This window comes from Hirundo rustica, chromosome 1 (genome assembly GCF_015227805.2).
Source record: "Hirundo rustica isolate bHirRus1 chromosome 1, bHirRus1.pri.v3, whole genome shotgun sequence".
In the NCBI taxonomy this organism is placed as follows: Eukaryota; Metazoa; Chordata; class Aves; order Passeriformes; family Hirundinidae; genus Hirundo; species Hirundo rustica.
The window spans coordinates 150,204,601-150,224,519 of NC_053450.1; the positions used below are offsets into that span (position 1 = coordinate 150,204,601).

Below are 19,919 nucleotides of genomic sequence, written 5' to 3' on the forward strand. Positions count from 1 at the left end.
TCAAGCAAGTTTGGCCATTTGAAAGTCAGCTGCATGGGCTGCTGAGTCAGAGGAGGACTAGATACCATCTTGGCAGCAGCCTGGAAAAATGTTTCCATTGTGCTGGTGAAATGAATGCAAAATATTTATTCTTTGAGCTTGTTCACAACAGCAGCTCAGTTCTCAGCTGGAACCGAGGGTGGGGCCATGTGGAAGGCATTTGTGGGAAGACAATAATGATTTGTGCAGGGCCCAAGGTGTGCATAATCTTATTTTATGATTAACAAAGGACAAGGCTTCAACCATGTGGGACTAATAAACTGAAGTGTAAACCAGTGAAGTAATCAACAGAGAATAAAAAAAAAATAATGGAGGCATAAGGTTTGCAAAAGAAAGGGAGGGAGCAGAATTACAGTAAGGTGCCAACGCTCAGGTGAATAGCTTGGACTTTGGAAATTTTGATCTATCATACTTTTTCACTTACAACTGCACAAGTCAGGGCATCTGTGCTATGTAGAGAATCTTCTTCCTTGTACCTCTGAACAGAAAGTTACTAATTGCTATTTTGTGGTATATGAGCACACATGATCCAAGCAGAAAAATAAACCTGCTTTTTGCCCTGGGAACCTTATTGTCCACGAGCCTGAGCTAGCAAAACAGTCCAGGCAAATTCTAATACCGTAAGAAAGCGTTGGCTTAAGCGGGGTTGTTCCTGAACACGACTTCCAGTGCCTGCTTGCAAAAGAGATTCGAAGTGCAGCCATAACAGAGTTAGCAATGACAGAAGGCACTGAGGAAAGGTAACCTGAAGGTTACAGCACTGGCTTTGGTTGAGGTTGCTGTGTATTTATGTTGCTGAATTTCAGGTGCTGTTTTGTTCTGGCTGATGTCAGTGTGGGGATGGCCTTGATCCAGGAAAACACTTAAATGTGTGGTTGGATTTAAGCACAGTGGGAGCTCTGCAGGAGTCAACACTACTGAAGCACTTAAAGCTGTGTTTCGAATCACTTTGCTGGATCAGGGTCTTTGTGCAATTCTTATGGTCTATTAAAATATTTTAAAATTACAACAGCAGGTACTGAACATGAGAAAGGAAGCTGAAGGACAGAGGATAAAAAAAGAATTGAGGAAATTATTAAAGGTTCAAAAAAAACTGAGGGAGAGGAGAGGAGAGGAGAGGAGAGGAGAGGAGAGGAGAGGAGAGGAGAGGAGAGGAGAGGAGAGGAGAGGAGAGGAGAGGAGAGGAGAGGAGAGGAGAGGAGAGGAGAGGAGAGGAGAGGAGAGGAGAGGAGAGGAGAGGAGAGGAGAGGAGGGGAGGGGAGGGGAGGGGAGGGGAGGGGAGGGGAGGGGAGGGGAGGGGAGGGGGGGGGAGGGGAGGGGAGGGGAGGGGAGGGGAGGGGAGAGGAGAGGAGAGGAGAGGAGAGGAGAGGAGAGGAGAGGAGAGGAGAGGAGAGGAGAGGAGAGGAGAGGAGAGGAGAGGAGAGGAGAGGAGAGGAGAGGAGAGGAGAGGAGAGGAGAGGAGAGGAGAGGAGAGGAGAGGAGAGGAGAGGAGAGGAGAGGAGAGGAGAGGAGAGGAGAGGAGAGGAGAGGAGAGGAGATTTTGGTGACAGTGGAAAACTGCTGCTGAGTGAGTGGCAGGGAGGGCAGCAGCTGGAAGATTGCTATCTGCGTACTGTTGTGTGTCTGGCATTTCTTTGGGAGTCAGGATTGTATTCAATTGGAAATATTCATGGTGTGTCCTGCCTCAGGATCGAGCTCTTTGTGTAAATGGGAACAGTTACTGGTGGAGACTTGGCTTATGAGAGAAGACACCTGAGCCCTTTCCTACCCCTTTCCCTTGAGCCTGCCAGAAACAACAGCACAAAAGTAAATCCCAACAGACATCCCACACACAGGAAGAGGACACTGCCAAAGCTGATCTCTTAGGAAGCACTGCGAAGAATACAGAATTACAGAATCATTCAGGCTGGAAAAGACCTCTAAGATCATTGAGTCCAACCTTCCACTCATCACTGAGTCCCACATCCAGTCATTTCTCGAACACCTCCAGGGATGGTGGCTCTCCGATGTTTAACAACCCTTACCATGAAGAAATTGGCCTTGATGTCTAAACTGAACCTCCTCTCATGCACCTTGAGGCTATGACCTGTCACTGTTGCCTGGGAGCAGAGCCAGACCCCCACCTGGCTGAACCCTGCTGTCAGGGAGCTGTAGAGATTGAGAAGGTGTCCCCTGAGGCTCCTTGTCTCCAGGCTAAACACCCCAGCTCCCTCAGCTGCTGCTAACAGAGCTCACTCTCTAGACCTTTCTCCAGCTCCATTGCCCTTCTCTGGACACACTCCAGCCCCTCAATATCTTTCTTGTTGTGAGCTCAGAACTGGACACAGTGCTTGGGGTGTGACCTTACCTGTGCTGACTACACAGGGACAATCATTTCCTTGGTACTGCTGGCCACACAATTCTTTATACAAAATAGTTGCACAGAAAGTACATTTCATTCTTTCCTGCAGTATGCCATGAGGGCATGGCTGTTGTACAATATAAACTGGTCACCAAGTAGTTTCTTCCATCGTCAAAGTTTTTATGGGTACAGAGGTTACACTGCGAAGATATGGATGCATTCTTCAACCTCCTTTTCTTCATGCCCTTGAGGATTTGGCTGTTGCTATTTCAGGAGAAAAAAATCTTGGAATTCAATGAATGTTTCAGTCTCAGAGTCATTAAGGAAAGCAAGAGTTTGAAGAGGAGAGAAACAGTGCCAGTAGCTGATGAGAGAGACCTGGCTGCAACCATCTGCCCCATCAAAGATCACTTGTGCAGCCCTAGCTTCCTTGGTTTCTCAGGGCATCATTTTCCCATTTATAAAAAAATGGGGCTACACTGCTAAGTCAGAAATATTATAGTGATAAATAGTTAAAAAAATTCTACATAACTCATATTTTTTGAACAGGAGCTACAAGTGGCTTAAGATAAGCTAACCATAGATAGAATGTGTTGTGTTTAAAGTTTGTAGCAACAGGCTTTTATACTGCAGGCTGTAACTGTGGCCAGCAAGCCCTCGTGTTTTCAGAGCACATCGAGATTTACACAAAAGATCACTGGGAAGTAGGCTCCTCTTCTGAGCCCCAGGGGGGCATGTCAAGAAGTAATTTCAGCTCTTCCAGACGTTTAGCTACAGACTCAATCTGCTGTGAACCCAGCATTTGCCATACCCACACCGAAAGCACCCACTGCCCGTGAACGAACCTTTGTGTCTGCACCTCTACCAGCTCTGCAGGAACATGAGTGCGGTGGCTGCCTCGCTGGATCCCTGGTCCTCAGCGGGGAACTAATTTCAATTCTTTTCAATTCTACTTCCTGGAATACAGGGCAAAGCCTTAGCACTATTTGCATGTCCCTTTATGATCTTGTTTGTAGTCATGAAACGTTGGGCTCTCGTGCTCGATATGCTTCTCGCTCAGCACAGCCCTTGTTTCAGTCCATGGGATTTCACTGCCAGCATCCCTGGAATGAGGGAAGGATGTAGTTAAGAGGCTGTGAAAAGGGAAAGGATGCCTGGCAGAAGGAGGGTATCCGTAGTGTGTTGCTGTCGTTGCAGATTTCTTTTGTGCGTAACAGTAAAAAAGAGAAGCGGCGCACGGAAACTACGAGGCCTGGAGTGATCAGCAGTAGATGTGGAATGAATTCAGGAAGAGGCTTAGGTTCCTCAAGCTGTGTACATTCAGTGCTATCTGAAAAACAGCTTTTAGTCAAAAATTAATTTCCTTGGAGATTACAGGCCAACCGTAATCTCCGTGTTGAAGGAAGTTTATTAATGTATTGGTTGGTTTGTGCATAATAGCAGCTACCGGGAGATAACAGGCCTCACAAGCCTTAGTGGGGCCTCTGGTAGCACTCAGGCCTCGAGTTTGTCAGCTCTGGGGTGGGCTTCAAATCGAATGCAAACACACAAGCCCCAAGTCCTCCTAGAACTGCACTGGAAAAAGACACCGTTGTCTTTGCCTGCCTCTCTGAGAGGGCTTCCAAAAGCTCCTTCTGCAGCCGCCCTGGGATCCTCAGTGTGATGAGCACTGCAGAAAGGGAGCACCTGTAGCAGCTGCTCATCTTCTGTTTAGCTGCAGTGACCTGCACCTTGTGGCGCAGCAGCTCGTGCCACAGAGGGAGTTATTTGTTCAGTCCAGGTCTATGCAAATTCTTTCTTGAAGTTTTATTGAGGTTGTGGGTGACTCAGCTCTGAGCTGAAGGTTGTCTGTATAACTCAGAAAAACGCCTTTGTAACTCTGCCCTACATCTGATGTCCAGGTTTAACAGATCCGATTTCAGCCTTTAAGAACTGTTGATGGTCATGGAAATGACAGGCTGGGAGACCAGGGGCTGCTCAGAATGGAGAGGAGACAGCTTCAGGGAGACCTTTAGGGCACCTTCAAGCGCCTTAAGGCGCTACAAGAAAGTTGGAGAGAGACTCTTCACAATGGCATGTAGTGATTGGACAGGGGAAAATGGTCTTGAACTGAAGGAGGGAAGGTTTAGAATAGGTTTTAGGAAGAATTTTTTTATTGTAAGGGTGGTGAGGCACTGGGCTTGAAGCTGTGGATTCCCCATCCCTGAAAGTGTTCAAGGCCAAGTTGGATGGGGCTCTGAGCCAATCTGGTCTAGTGGAAAGTGTCCCTGACCAGGGCAGGGATTGGAACAAAATGATCTTTAAGGTCCCTTCTGACCCAAACCACTCAGTGATTCTAAAATCACATTTTGATGATAGACTACAATTAGGTTACTAGAATTTTGTGATGTTTACTCAAGCCTCAAGTGTAGTATCAACTAATTTCAGGCTTTTTTAGGGGGAATGTTTCATTTTAAGTTTAAAAAATACCACTGAAAGCTGGTGTAATAAATGTTCACACAGTGAAGTCACTGCTCATGACTGAGCTTTGAAATATAACACCAAGATGAAGAAAGCAAAATGGTAGATAGTGAATGTGTTTATTTAAATCAGATTTGGCTCTGAGTATTTTTTTTTTTTCATTTGTTATTCTCAGTGGCCTCGGTTCTGCAGATTACTCATCAGTACTCTGGCCTCAATCCAGCTAAAGTACTTAAGTAAGTGCATAACTTTAACTAACATGAATAATCCTGCCTTCAATGCCAGCAGATGAAGACACATCGATGTGGGCTCCCTTTCTTCTTTCCCATTCAGTTTAAGTTGGTGAATGCTTACCTTTACCATCAGTAGTATCTTAATCTGGGGGTTTTTTTGGTTTTTTTTTAATGAACATTTTTCCCAAGAAAATATCTACTATAATCATGCTTAGTACCTGATTGCTGCAGCTCTCTCCAGCAATAATTCCCCCTTGCTCTTAACTGAGTTTGATGAGAGGTTGGTCCTATTTCAAAGAACCCAAGGAGCACTCAAGCATATGTGTAAAAACAGCTGAAGTACATCTTTTTGATCATATACAATAACAAATATTTAAGACAAGAACACTTAAAAACTCTGGAAGAGGTTAAAACCAAGCGGCATCCCCGTGTTTGCAGTCAGGTAGAACACTTTTAACACCTGTATTCATAACAAACTCAGATTAGTTCCTCACAAGTACCTGACTTCTTTGAAAGTTGTGTTCAAAAGGACAGAATTTAAATGGCTGGGCTGTTTGATTAATAACATGTCACACTGATAATTTTGATTTGGCCTCCTCCTATACTCAACAGGAGTAATCTGAGGAAGGAATGTTGGCCACAAGGGCTTGTCTAGAGAATGCCTCTGATATTCCTGACTCTAAACTCCACCTTATCTGAGCAGCAGAGTGATACAGGATCAGACACAGCTACAGATTAGAGGTTATGTAAACAAATCCTGCCTCTTTCTACTCCTGCCTTGATTTCTCTCTAGGAGTTTAGCTTGGGATCTAGTCTATTCCTTCATATTTTACTTTCTTTGAAGTTTATTTTTCAGAAATGCTTAACTCTTCTCTCACTGGAACCATTTTTCTTTGCCTTAAACTGAGGTGCTGGAGGACACTGTTTGTGTGTAAAACACGTTCTTTGTTTCTGGTGTTAGATCAAAGGAAGTTCTGTAAACCTATTCTCCTTCTCAATTAAGTCAGGAACAAAACTCAGTGGGATTAAACTTCATTTCCATACAGAAATATTTAGGAAGGGCTCCCCACTAAAATTGTGCAATCTCTCTGCATGTTTGTTTCATGTATCTCCAGGGTAAGCAGATTCCAATGCTCAGTATTGCAGTGAGGATTTAGTAGAAATGAAGACTGTCCATTTCATCATCTTTCCTAGTGCAGCATGCACTCTATTTTTTCCTTTTTGTTTTTCCTTTTTTTTTTTTTTTTAATTTAGGATTTGGGTAAAATTTATTGTTGTTACATTTATGTTATCCATTTCACCTACTAAAGACACCCAACTGCTTATCACTCATAATTAACTCTGTAAAATAACTAATATCATATCTATTAAGTGGGAGAATACCTGTAGCAGGAGGCTGGTTACTAGTTATAAAATGCAATATACAGCTGTTCTGTATTTCATGCCCAAAGACTCCTGCTTAGGACCACTGGCTGAGTCAGATTCTGATGGTATTTGGATGAAGTAAAAAAACCCTTCCAGGGTAGAGTTCTTATCCAGCAGCAAACTGGATTTTGAGCTGTTTTGAAATGAGGTGAGGACTCCGTCAGACCACAGCCATGTCCTCAAACACCCGACAGACTCAGGGGCTGCCACCCTGGCAGCCTTGGCACCACACAGGTGGCATTTTCAAACACAGGAGGGATCCAAGCTGGGATCCTGACCTCAGCCTCACTGATTCAAGTGTTCTCAGCTGTCATAAACCCATCGGTATCAGTTACCACTCTCTAGCAACAAAAAACCAAGTAGAAGTTTAATTTACAGTTTAACCAGCAGATGAAACCTTTTTTTTTTTTTTTTTTCCCCTGATAATTTGTCCTTTTCCACTTCACAAACCGGGCTAAATTAAACCAAAAATAAGCAGGAAGTATTTTAAATTAATTTTGCACAGATTGCAAGAGAATTAACATATTTATGACATACATTTGGGAAAAAATTGTAAGTTGTTCTTTGACAGCTCATCAGGAGAAGAGTTGTTAACTACTTTAGTTGTGTAGAACTGTAATTGTAGTACAGAGCAGCAGCAAATGGTGGGAAAATTACCATTCGTAGTTTACTCTTGCATTCAAAATGGCTTTGCCTTGATTTGCATTTAGATGGGAATTCCTTCTGTTGCTCTTCAATCCATTAGGTTTTATAAGGTAAGTAGACCTTTTTTTTTTGTTTTGTTTTTTCTGAAGTGCTGGGAAAGGCATTCAGTTTTACTGCTGAACTGTGCAGGTGGCACCCCAGCATATCCATATTAAGTCATCAGGAAAGAGAAAGGCAGCCTTGAATTTACCTGGAAATGCCTATTTCTAAATAAAGCACAGGTAACATTTTTGTTGCAATGCCTAAGTCTGTTCCCCACAAACTTGTGATTTGCAGCAGGATTTCTTTTTTTAGGTTGTTCTTTCTATTCCTACCCAGTCACCAAAGACGGATATATAATCTTTATTATTACTCAGAAAAGATTTGTTTTAGAATATTTCTATTTCAGAATTAAGGCTACTTGTTTGAAGGGAGGGGGAAAAGAAAATTTACATTTGTATAGATGGTTAGTAAACTGTGTTTTGTACATAACATACATATAAAGAATTCTCATTGAATTACCATACTAAGACTATATATATTTTTCTAAAGATAGGACAAAAGAACCCTAAGGAATCTAAAAAAAAAAACAAGTCTGGAAGAGACATTAAAAGTTCACTTTCCCCATCAACAAAATCAACTTTATGGAAATAATAATGAACAAATGGGTTTTCTTAATCCCTTGCTTAAAGCCTCCTGTGATAGAGATTTTAAAGGGGTTTTTTTTTTGGCAAAACGTGCTGGTGCTTCACTTCTGTTACACTCAGAAAGTTCTCCCAAAGTCCAGCCTAAGAATTCTTTACTAAAGGCTAAGTAGATAACTTCTCATCCCATAACTAGTGGACCCAGAAGATAGTTCATCACTTTTCTTCTTGCAAAACCACATCATGTTTGGAGACTGTTGAGGTATTATCCTTCAGTCTTCTTTTTCTGGTGTTGTGGTTTTTTGGGGTTTGGGGGTTGTTTGTTTGTTTGTGGTTTTGTTTGGTTTGATTTGGTTTGGTGGGGGGGGGGGGTTGTTGTTTTTGTGTGGGTTTTTGTTTGTTGTTTTTTTCCCCTTTGTAGATGAAAAAACTGGGAAGTTTTCAAGTTCTCCTTTACAGGTCATGTTTTCTGAATGCGTAGATCATTGCTATTCCTCTTTTTTTTGACTTTTTTAGTTCATTCTTGAGTTCAATCCCTAAAACTGAATGCAGTATCCCAGCTGGCATCTAACCAGGGAATGTGTAGCACAGATGCTCCATGTCTTACCTATAACACATTTGTAAATAGTGTGATTTTTTTTTTTAATTTCCAAGAAACTGACATTGTAGTCTCGCACTTAGTTTAACTCCCAGGTCTTTTCCTTGCATGACTGCTGGAAGTCAATCCTTTCCCATCATATTTTTGCATTTGACTATTGTATAACACACTCTACTTACCCATATCAAAGTGCATCCTGTTTTTCAAAGCACTGCAGCAATTCTCAAAATTATTTTAAGTTCTAGGGCTGTCCCTAAAAGAGCAGCTTCTTTTACCATTGAGTCACTTTGAGTCATTTGAAAATGTGGTCAGGTTATTCATTATTTCTTCACTGAGTCATCAGTGGAAACACTGAATGATGTTAGACAGAGCACAGACCTCTGTGGAACCCTCTGTTAAACCCTCCCAGTTAGATAAAGAATTCTTAGTCCCTTCCTTGAGAATACTGTTGTGACCTTTAGCAGTCATTTATCGCAGACAATCTGGTTTGCTCGTGTGCATGTCAGGCAAGAGAGTGTCAGAAGTGCAGTGAACTCTCACTGCACCTGCTGCCCTCCTTAGAGAGGCTGAGAGTGCTTTGGCCTTGGTTGCACACCCTGCTGATGATCCTTCTTTCCTATAACTCCTTAAAATGGGGGTGGTTGTTCTCCTACATATCTTGGAATCGAACTTACAGCAAAGAGTGTAAGGCAAGATGGCAGGAAGCTGTATAAAAAATGATCTGCTGATGTTAATTGTTGTTCACATCCCTGAACCATTTCTGTGACTTCAATACTTAGCATGTTCTTATGAAAGGACACAGGACTGAAAGGATTCCTAGATTGTCAAAAAAAAAGAAACAAAGATTATCAGATAAGCTTTAATGTATTTTTTGTAAGTGCATCTATAATTTACAAGACTGATTTTAATTCCACAGAGTATTAGTCACTCCTTGCTCCCTTTACCCTAGGAAGCTAAAGAAAACAGCCAGAGACAAAGTAAGCAGTTACCTATTAAAATTTGCATTCCAGCCTTCCCAGAAATGCTAAAATCTCTTTTGTTTACATCTACCTTTTGTGACTTTTGCTGTTGTATCAACCGTGAATTCTTTTACTTTGCGTCTACAAAGATTGATGCCACTGCTGTATTAAGGTCATGTTGTAGGTCCATGTTCTTGGCATAAATAACATTCCTGTAAAAATGTGGTGAAAAAGAAATGTATTCAGGCAGTTTTGGGGTTGTGCATATTTCTCTTCTAAACGTTTCTCTCTAGCATTTATGTCCCCTGGCAGTATTTAGGATTCAAGTGTGTACTGTCCTGTTACAGTGGGTGTCTCAAACAGTTAAACTGTGTTATCTGACACACTTTGATAGCAAACTTTTGAAGCATAATTTGGATAAATCCCTTGGTTATAGTTAAAGGAAACCTTCTATGGCAGTAGAACAAAAACAAAACAAAAACAAAACAAAACAAAACAAAACAAAAAAGTAGGAAATTAGGAAATCTTACAAGATTTAATATCACCCTGTTGGAAATTACAGCTCCTTTTCAGTAAATATTTTTTTTTATCTTTAGCCAGTAATCTTTCTGTAAAATGACAGGAATTTGTAGAGAGACAATACTGTTAAAAATGTTTTTTAATTTGTCTAATCCTGTCCACAATGAACCAGACAGTGTTTTGACCATGATTTAGGCTGACTTGAGTGGGTTGTTCCCAGAAGGTGTGGTCCCACAGTCACTCCTGCCCTGAACAATTCCTGTGCCAATGCTGATACAACTAAACAGTGAGTTGGATCAGGAGCTGATCTGGATAAAACCCAATCTTTTCTTTTAGTCCCTTTGGTTTTCAGCTGCATCAGTTTCCTGTTCTGACTCACTGTGTTGCCTACAAGCCAAAAGGAGCCAGAATGCAAAGCGAGGAGCAAAAGGGACGCCATGATCAGCAGCTTGTTCCAAAACTGGTTGAAACAAATTGTGAGACTGCAGGCACGTTGAAGGATGGGGTTTCAGTCTTTAGCTCTCCATTTCCTTTGGGTTTCTTTTTTGAGCAGTGTGGATGGTACATGTTTCCATTACAAATCTCGGTTGTATATTAAATTACTGCCTTTTTATTATCCTGAGTTTCTCATAGTGCTCTTGGTCTGGATGTAGGTTCTGCCACTGTAAAACCCTGATCTTGCAGGGAGCTCTGAGGTTTGCAGCACAGCGTAGCACGAAATAGGCTTAACTGACTTCTTACAAACATATCGTGTTCTGTAGGAGTGAAATTCAATGCACACCTTTCAAGTCTCAGTATCACTTCCAAACAACCTCAGAGTTGTATTTCCTCATTTCATCCTGGCTGGTGATTTCTAGATAATTACAGGGAACAAATTAAAATAAAAAAGAAACAAAATCATGGCAGTTATTTCAAATCAGATGTGTCATCTCCTTCTCTTCCTTCGATTAAGAAAAGATGTTAAGAGCTCTTATCAGTATCAAGGTACACGATAAGAAAGATAAATAATTTACAGCTTTTAAAGCTAGCTCCCAGAAGTAATTAAAAGCTTCCAAAGCATTTTGATTAGTAAGCTGAAAATATTATAAATTAATATGAACTGCTTTGGTATCTTGTGTGACTGGTCAGTTAGAACATTTACTGAAGTCCTGAAAGCATCCTAAAAATACACCTATGAATGAAATATTTTATAGCTTTCTTTTCAAAGGAACTTTACAGTAAAGAACTGGCTGTTGTTAACTTCCTCATATATCCTTAAAAGTGTCCTTAGAAAGAGGTAGCTTGGGAAAAGAAAAAAGCTGTCACCAGCGGTTTGTTCCCTTGCTTGAAGCTTTGCTGGACTTGAGAAATTACAAGACAGCTTTCTGTTTTCCCATAAATGTTGGCTCTCTCCCCCCATCATAGTTTTATTCTCCTTATCTTTCATATTTCCTTACGTTTTATGGACATTACTGTGCTATGCTAGATCTTACCAACCTTCCCTCCTTGAATGGCTTGCTGAACTTTTGGAGCCTGAGCTTCCCCTTGGGGACCAGAAGGTTTAAAATGTTCCTTGATGACTCCTGTGACTCCTTTGGAGCACCATCCATGTGTGTATCTGCCCGCAAGATCTGCTGCCATTGCCAAAGAAATAATCTGCTTATTCCCTTCTACAGCATCCGTGTCTGAACTGGTCCTGCTGAGCTTCCTAAGCAGCCAGTGAGGACCTGCTCATTCCAGCTAAGGAAGCCCCGCTAAAGCTTACCACACCTCCCTGTCAAAATAAATGTAAATGACGACTCTATTTCGAATATTTCCTTATTTCCCTCGCTTCTGTTGTAGCCTGGGTTAGGGGTTCTGATGCAGATTTGGGCGCAGTAAATCCCATCCCTCGTCGACTGAAGCCTCCTATGGTGTGATCCCCGTGCTTGAATCACTGCTGCCGGGGCGGCTTTGGGAGGGCAGAGCCGCGCCGCTCACCCGGGAGATGCCGACATTCGGGCTAATCTTGAATTGTATCTTAATCTGGAATTGTTTTGAACGGAAACGAAGGCGCCCGTGCCCAGAGCGGGTACCCCGGGATGGAGCGGGTACCTCGGCATAGAGGGCACCTCGGGACAGAGAGGGTATCCCGAAACAGGGAACACCCCGGGATAGAGGGTACCCCGGGATGGCGGGGGTAACCCGACATAGAAAACACCCCGGGATAGCGGGGGTATCCCGACATAGAAGACACCCCGGGAGAGAGGAGGTACCCCGGGACAGAGGGCACCGCGGGATGGCGGTACTCAGGCTAGAGCGGGTATCCCGGGATAATGGGCACCCCAGAGCCGGGCTAGCGACTCGGCGCACTGCGGGAGCTCCCGTCACACACAGGGGAAACCCCCTCAACATCCGTACACCCCCCGGGGGGGCAGTGGAACCGTCCGCTTCCCCGCCGCTGCCTCGCAGGTGAACGCGCGGGAGCGTACCAACCCCCGCCAGCGGGGGGACAGAAGGGTTTTCCCCGGTCCACCTTCAGTAGCACCGCTTTAGTCCAGGGCAGCCTGGAGAACAACCGAGGCTGCAGAACGAACTGCGAAAGGCGGCTGCCGCGGCAGAGCTCTCGGGGCACTAAGGCTCCCCATCCTGCTCCTCCCTTTTCCGCGCGGAAGTGGTACCTCCCTCCCCCTCCCGCCGCTGGCCAACGGGCTCGACTGCAGCAAAACGGAACGTACCAACTGCTCCGCCGGGGGGAGGGGGGAGCGGCGAGGCGTGGCGGGAAGCGCCGTCCTGAGAACGGGCGCCCTGGGAGCCGCTCCCGCCGAGCGGGGAAGAGGCGGCGCCCGCAGGAGGCACGGCCGGGGAGCCCGGGGCTGAGCCCGCGGCTTTACCCGGGGCTTCATGGGCTGGGGGAGGGCGAGCCTCGGTTCCTCCCCCCGGTTCCTCCCCCCGCGGTGTGTGCGAGCGGCAGCGTGTGCGGAGGCCGAGGGGCAGCTGCCGCCGTCCCGCCTTCCCTCCCCTCCGCCCGCTCCGCGCCGCCACTCCCCGCCCGATGCCGCCGCGGGGCCGGTGAGTCCGCGCCTGGATGCTCATCTCCTTCTCCTCTCTTCCCTCCCGCAGGCGGCGGCAGCGGCTCCGGCTCCTTTGCAGCTCCCGGCCGCCTCCGAAGGGATGCTGGAGAAACTAGAGCTCGAAGATGAAGGTAAAAATCCACGGCGGCAGCGGGGGGGCCGGGGGCGGGCCGGGGACACCCACGCGGCCGGCGGGGTCCGGGCGGGGGCGCGGCGGCGGGGGATCCCCGGCGGGGAGCGGGGGATGCGCCGTGCCCGGGCCGTGTCCTTGCGGGGCGGGTCGCAGCCTCGGCGGCCGCGGAGCCAGCCCGACCCCGCTGCGGTGCTTTTGTCCCGGTGCCGTTCCCGCTGCGGCGCTTTTGTGCCGGTGCCGCCGCCGGGCCGTGCCCGATCCGCGGCGGCCGCCGGCCGGGTCCCGCTCCGGGGGAGCGCAGCCTTCATGGCACCCCCTCCTCCTCCCCGTGGAACACCCGTTCTCCTCGAATACGTCTGCGATACCAAATATAGACTTTGAGAGCAGTGATGGAAAGCTCTTTCAACTAAAGCTTCCACTCCTTATGGCAGCACATACATCTGTTCAAAGCGGCAGCTGTACGCTGAATTTTCCTTATGTGGCTGCGCTCTGTGCTTATTCTTTACTGGAGAGCTGCAGTTCTGACGGAGTGTGCTGTGCTTTCACAGGGCAACTCGTGGCAAGTTTTTCCCTCTTGCAGGCACTAAACCGTGCTGTGGGAAAGCGTGGATGTGGTTTTTTTTCCTCCAACTTGAAGCAAGCAGCCAGTTCACCTCTGAAAGATCTGTGCTGAATATCTCGAGCTTTCATTTTCAGAAGGGATTAGCTTAGTGGATGCAAATGTGGGTGCATGGCTTAATCTCTATGCTCAGCATTGTGAAGTGGCTAAGACTTCATGGGATGTGTTCTTCTGTAGCTGGTAACTCCTATTGTAAAATGTAGGACAAATATTTAAGGAAAACTTTGAAAATAGCAGGCTGAGTCATTTTGTGAGTAGATATATCTAAGCTGGTATGCTAATAAGGCAGCTTTCTTCGTTACTAGCATGCTGCCTGCAGTTGTGGGACTGGTCTGGAAAAGTAACACCTTTTATTTTAATCTTTCTGTGTGTGAGAAAAGGAAGCTCTTAACAATTGCATTCTTTGAGCTGCCCTTTTTTTTTTTTTTTTTTGAGTCCAGACAGAGTTTGAATTGCAGTGAAATACTTGTGCCTTTGTGCATCTTGAACATGCTTAAGTGTGAGTATTTGATGCGGGGGATCTGTTGCTAACTTGCAGGGTTTCTTTCCTCATACTGTTTAACTGTTTTTAGTTATGCACTCATGCTCATGGGGAGGTAGAAAGTTACCGATTTACCTATTGATTTTTACATAAAGCTCGCTGCTGTGAAATACAAGTTCCTAAAACCTGCTGAATCATTAATAGTTAAGCTATTTTAAAATCTATTTTAAACATCTAATTTTCAAATTTAGGTATCTGGAAAGGATCTCTAGGTTAAAGAAAAAAATCTGAAATTACAAACCTTTGGTTTTGAAACACCTTTACACTTTTAAAAGTGTTAAGTGGAGACACTTGATAAGGGTAAAGATCTGTGCGCCTTCTAAAACACTGCAATAAAATTATCCGAATTCTTTAGAAGTTTAGTAGTTTATTTTTTTTTTCCTGATTTTCAAGCTTCTGTTTTGCTTTGTCTCTCTTTTAGCTCTAAATTTCAGGCTTTGTGGATGCTCACGCTGGGCGGGTTCGAGCAGTTTAGGGGCATGTTAAAAGGTCATGTCTAATAGCAAACCTCTGGCCAGTTTAAAGTAGGGTGTGGGTTTTGAAAGGAGCAGTCACCTTATTACCCTTTCAGACTAAATGAGAACCTGGCTTTAGGCCTAATGTTAAAGCCAAGTGTAAAGGGTGTAGAGTGCTGTATTCAGAACCTAGGGAGTGAGTAAAAGTGAGAGTGTGAGAGTCAGACCAAAACCTGCTGCCCAGAGTGCTTCTGTGTGAGAGGGCCTAGAGAAAGAGAACCACAGAAAATTGAGATGCAGCTGGAGATGCGACAGCTTAGTTGCAGTACCTGTTTTATGACCTAAATTTTTGCACCGGTTGCTGTCGTTGTATCTGTGCTAATTCTGGGGATGGGAGAGTAAAAAACATCTGAGATGTTCACTTTGTTGTTGGATGGCAAGTGGTAAGTGCTCAGAAGTTGAGAAACACCTCTGAAATCTTGATAAGGTTTCATTAAACGGCTGTAGCCAAACTGTAACTGATGATCTTTTGTCAAACTTTAAGTTTCTCTGCTGACACTTAAAATTGTGAGCTGAATGAGAAATTTGAAACTTGTTTTGGAACTGCTTTCCTGACTGCCTCTACTTTTGAGTACTTGCTCTTGTGAGCTTTCCAGTTCTGTATCCATCAACAGTTGCTAGCTATCTTGTGTATCCAATTATGCAGTTCTGTTGAAACAGGGAGCTTAATAAAATGAGCTGAAAAATGAAGCTCAATGTGTGTGCTGAATGCCATCCAGTATGTGGATTTGTTAGTCCCTCTTCTCAAAGGTTACACAAATGAGAATGTGAAAGCACAGAAGGCATTCATTTAATTTGGATTCTAATTAAGAAGGTGAAATGGAAAAAAAAAAAGATGCTAGAAAGATTTATGATCTGTGCAGTACTGTAATGACATATGCAGAATCTGACCTGATGGTGTGACTTCTAAGTAAAATAGTGGTGTCAGCTGAAAAGCAGTTTTAATTTTCATTATGTAAAAAGAATGTGTTTAGACTATTTTGTACCTAATTAGCAGCGACAGTGTTAGATAGGATGCTGTTGTTGCAGAGAGAAGTGCTGGTCATGATTTTAACTTGAAACATGTTCATATATCTGGCTGAACTCTCTAAGATCACTGTAACCCACAGTGTAAGCAGTGATGGGTCACTGGTTCTGTCTAGGACTGGCTTCATAATGTTGCTTTGGTGATGTGTGAGTCTAAATGTGAGTGAGATGATGTGAAACAGCACCAGTGCGCCAGAGCTGAAACAGGCTGTAGGTTCAGTATGTGCGCAGAGGAGAAGGACTGGATAGGCCAGGGATATTTATTTTATTTAGGGCTCCTTAAAGGACCTTTCTTCAAGCAGCAGTCAGATCAGGAAAGGAAAAACTCCCATGTAGGAAGTCCAGAGTCTCTCTTTAACTGAAGGATACCCAGCTTAAAAATAAACAGAAAACTTTGGGTAAAATACTCTGAGCTCATCCTGCTTAGTATTCCTAGGATGGGAATGACCTACCTACATTTCCTCAAAAAGCGTGAAAACTACCTGTTGATGGGTGTGGAGTTTTTCATTGTAGCCTGGAATACAGTGCTGAGAGGCCTCTCATGAATTTAATAAATGATCAAAAACTGGTTATCTTTATACACATTGCGGGTTTTCTTCTCCAGCTCTAGTGTATGTGCAATAGTATTTCTGTAGTAAGATGATTTCTACTTCTGATCAGTGTCAAAAGTGGTTCTGAGTTTTCTTTTATGGATGATATGATGAGCTTGGAAAAGACAAGGAGAAATTATTCTGAAGTTCTAATATGAAAAAGGACTTTAGTTAATGATTTACACTTACAGGCTTTATTTTGCTAACCTGGAATTCCATAAATGGTTGTGTTCTAGCATCTGCCTGTGCTCTGTGAGGAGAAACTAGGTTAGAGTAGCAAATGGATGCCTGTCAGGTGTATTGATTCAGTGGGTATAGTTTTAGCGTGTTATTTTGGAAACCAGTTTTGTTGCAGTGTTGTCTCTCATCCATGTTGATCTCTTCCTTCTGCTCGCCTTGAATCATGAAGTAGTAGCTGCTGAAAGCAGAATTAACTACTTTCCTGTAGCATCTGCAAACCCCTTTTGGAGGTGCTTTCTGCAGACTGAGTTAATTTAATTGCAGGGTTTTGCTGTGTCTGTGCTCAATTCCTTGTCTGGAAAAGGGGAATTCTGCAGAGTGTGTGCAGCAGTTATAGCATCAGCATCATGGGACGGATGTGTTCCCTCTTGAATGCTCTGCTTCTCTGGATTGTTGCACAAAGCAGCATTTAGACATTGGATAAACAGTTTGCATTAGAGTGGAATCTCTCCTAGGAATGCTCTGGCCTTCATCTCACTCTCCCTGAATCATGCAGCTCTTCTGTTACCTGCTCCTTCCTGGCTGTCTCCTGAAATCGACTTTCATCAGTAATTGCATCTCCACTGTTTTTGTGTCTGGAGTCATTCCTTCCCTGCTCTGTGGGTTTTTTACTGTGTCTTATTAAAAGTAGTTTCTTGAGCTCTTCCTGCCTGCCAGCCTCCTGCTGTCAAGTGAATATCTGAATCAAGGTGTGAAAGCAGATGTCACTCTGGGGCCTGAAATAATTAAAAGAAGCTTGTAATAAAGTGCCTGTTAATAGGCAAGTTGGGTGTTGTTTTCTTCTCAAGACTGAAGGATCAAGTGCTTGGGTTAGGAGGTGGTAAAGTTAAGCTATTATTTTGCAACTGTAATTAATATCTAATAAACATTCATTATGTGATTGTTAAAGCTGATGCTCTCTGGCACATAAAACGGTATTTTGCCCACAAGATGTGCTTTGAGATACCAGGGAACACAATGATAGTGATAAGGGGGTGTTTTGTATTAAATTTTCAATAGGTTAGAATCCTGAATGAACATTGTAAGAAATTGCTAAGCAGAGATGATCATTGGTATTCCTAGATTTCATACAGTCTTTCCTATGATACACTTTCCAAAGTTGTTAAAGAACACATCTGGAGTATTCAGATGTGCAGCTTTATTAATTTATGCAGAAAATCATGATCAAGTGCTCCACTGTCCTAAGCACCCTTGTCCTTTGCCTTCCAGTTGGCTATATAGGAACACCATAAGTGACTTTTATTTCCTCCCCAGGAAACTTCCATCCTCATATTTTGAAGCTGAAAATTATGTATCAAGTGATAAGTAATTAAAAGTATAAAACTTCATTGAGCAGAGCAAGAGAAGCTGTTGGAAGATTTGTTGTCTTCAGTGAAGGCTGTTCCTCTGATCTTTTCTTGTGCAAGTATTGCAAGGGGTTCATGTCAGCCCGGTGCTGTGTCCAAACAGTCCTGTTTTCCTCTCCTACAGAAGATACAACTGTTTTATTCTTAACATGGTATTTAGCCTTACAGTGAGCAAAGCCCTACTCTGTCTTGACTAGGGAAAAACCCATTTAGCAGCTAAAGTTTGCTCTCTTTCTCAGGAGGCAAAAATTTTTAAGCCTTACCTATCTGGGAAGTGATACTTTAGTGCAGCAAAAGATACACAGGACACGCTTCAAAACTCTGCTTTGGGTCTCAAGGGATGCAAGAGCTTGTTGACGAGAAAGCTTTCATAAAATTTTAATGTGGTCAAAACATGTATTTTCCCTAACTTGTTTATGGAAACAAGTGGCTGAGACTTCCTAAAAAATGCTTACCGTGGCAGCAATTCCAATTGCTTTGGCAAAGCTGCAGGGAACAGAGAACAGTTCTACAGGAAGTGGTGGGGCCCATTGTGTCCTGCCCAGTGGTGCACCTGCAGGATTTGCAGACATTATCTTCCAAGTGAAAGCCGTTGTTGGCCAGCACCCATCCCTGAGAAACATTGGGACAACAAGGTGTTCTCTTACACTTGAATGACCTTGCTGCTCCAGGCTGTGCACGTGTGTTCGTGTCTGCTGGACGAGGACTGATTTACAGGCACCTTTGCCAGCTGAGGGACACCATCAGCTCTGTGAAGAGCTTCCCTGCACAACTTCCCTGGTCCAGGAGCTGCTTGGTTTGATAGTGGGATTGTCACAGCTGGTAAACATCTGCTTGGTAAGAGGTGGGAGAGTTTGGCCATTATCATCTCAGTTTCCTGGTTTTAGAGGTATTGAGTTCACAGTGTCTTTTGCATGAGTGAGGATAGACCTGGACAATGTGACAGTGTCAGCGTGGCCTTGTAGGTGACTCCAAAATGCTGTTTGTTATTTGTGACCGCTCTGCTGTGCGTTACCTGGATGGAGGTGGGTGATTACAGAGTCCTTCCCTTAAGAAACTTCCTCTGGGATGGTCTGCAATGTTCTGTCCAAGAGACTTTGATGCCCTGCACATACACAGGCAGGGCAGTACAGATGGAACAGGATAACTGTCTTGGTGGTTTGATACCCTCTGCTGTTAAATTTGGCTGATCAGTTCAGTGCTCTTGGATAACCTGCTGCCTTGGGGCATGGTTGAGTGCTGCATGGAAGTGACTTGGTTTGAAGTGAAATAATGCCAGTGTGACAGGAGTGACAGCAGAATATTTGCATCAGTTGGCTCAGTCTAACTGTTGCTAAACAATCATAAATGTTTCTGCTTATTAATCATCTGCAGCAGATGTGGGCGTTCTGTAAGAAAGGACTTTTTGTAATGTGCACTGTGGTTTTGATAACTTGAGGGTGCATGATCACAGCATTTGGAGCCTGAAGTCATGACACTGCCACCAGTTCTGCTGTTTGTTAGGAGCTTGATCTTTGGGTAGCAATGATCTGTCTGCAAGTACTTTGTTGATTTGAATATTTTTAGCTTCCAGAACATATAACTCCATTGGCATTGCATGAGTTTGGGGAAGTAGTTAAGTCTGAGACACGTTAAGAAATGCAGCATTTCCAGAGTAACTACAGGAGCTGATGGCATTGTTTTTTGGAACAGTTCTAGCCAAAATGTTCCTCTCCATACTGGGTCTGTTTGCCTTGGATGCCCCTTGTGGTGGGCTTTGCTGTAGCACTTCTCTGAGTGGAGAAGACTGACAGACTGACAAATGGAAAATCTGACAAATCAGGGGAAAATCCTTCTGTGGAAGGGTTGCACTAATGGTGGGGATTAATGTAAAGCCAAAGCAGTTTAATACAAGCCTAACTATGTTAGAGCAAAGTCAAATTTGTCTTTTAGGCATCCAGCTTGGTGTCTAGATGGAACCTTGGAAAGCTTAAAT

The 19,919-nt window shown here is 43.9% G+C and overlaps 1 protein-coding gene across 8 annotated transcripts in view; it reads left to right on the plus strand.

Moving 5' to 3' along the window:
- Window positions 1-19,919, plus strand: part of PRKAG2 (protein kinase AMP-activated non-catalytic subunit gamma 2) — a 208,616-nt gene that overhangs the window by 149,660 nt on the left and 39,037 nt on the right. For 7 of the 8 annotated variants that reach the window (XM_040053636.2, XM_040053830.2, XM_040053700.2 and 4 more), the window contains one exon: window positions 12,984-13,065. In XM_040053636.2, the coding sequence (XP_039909570.1) occupies window positions 12,984-13,065 (82 nt within the window). Of the gene's footprint in view, window positions 1-12,664; window positions 12,716-12,983; window positions 13,066-19,919 lie in introns of those variants that run through there. The other variant, XM_040054092.2, reaches the window with a different exon arrangement.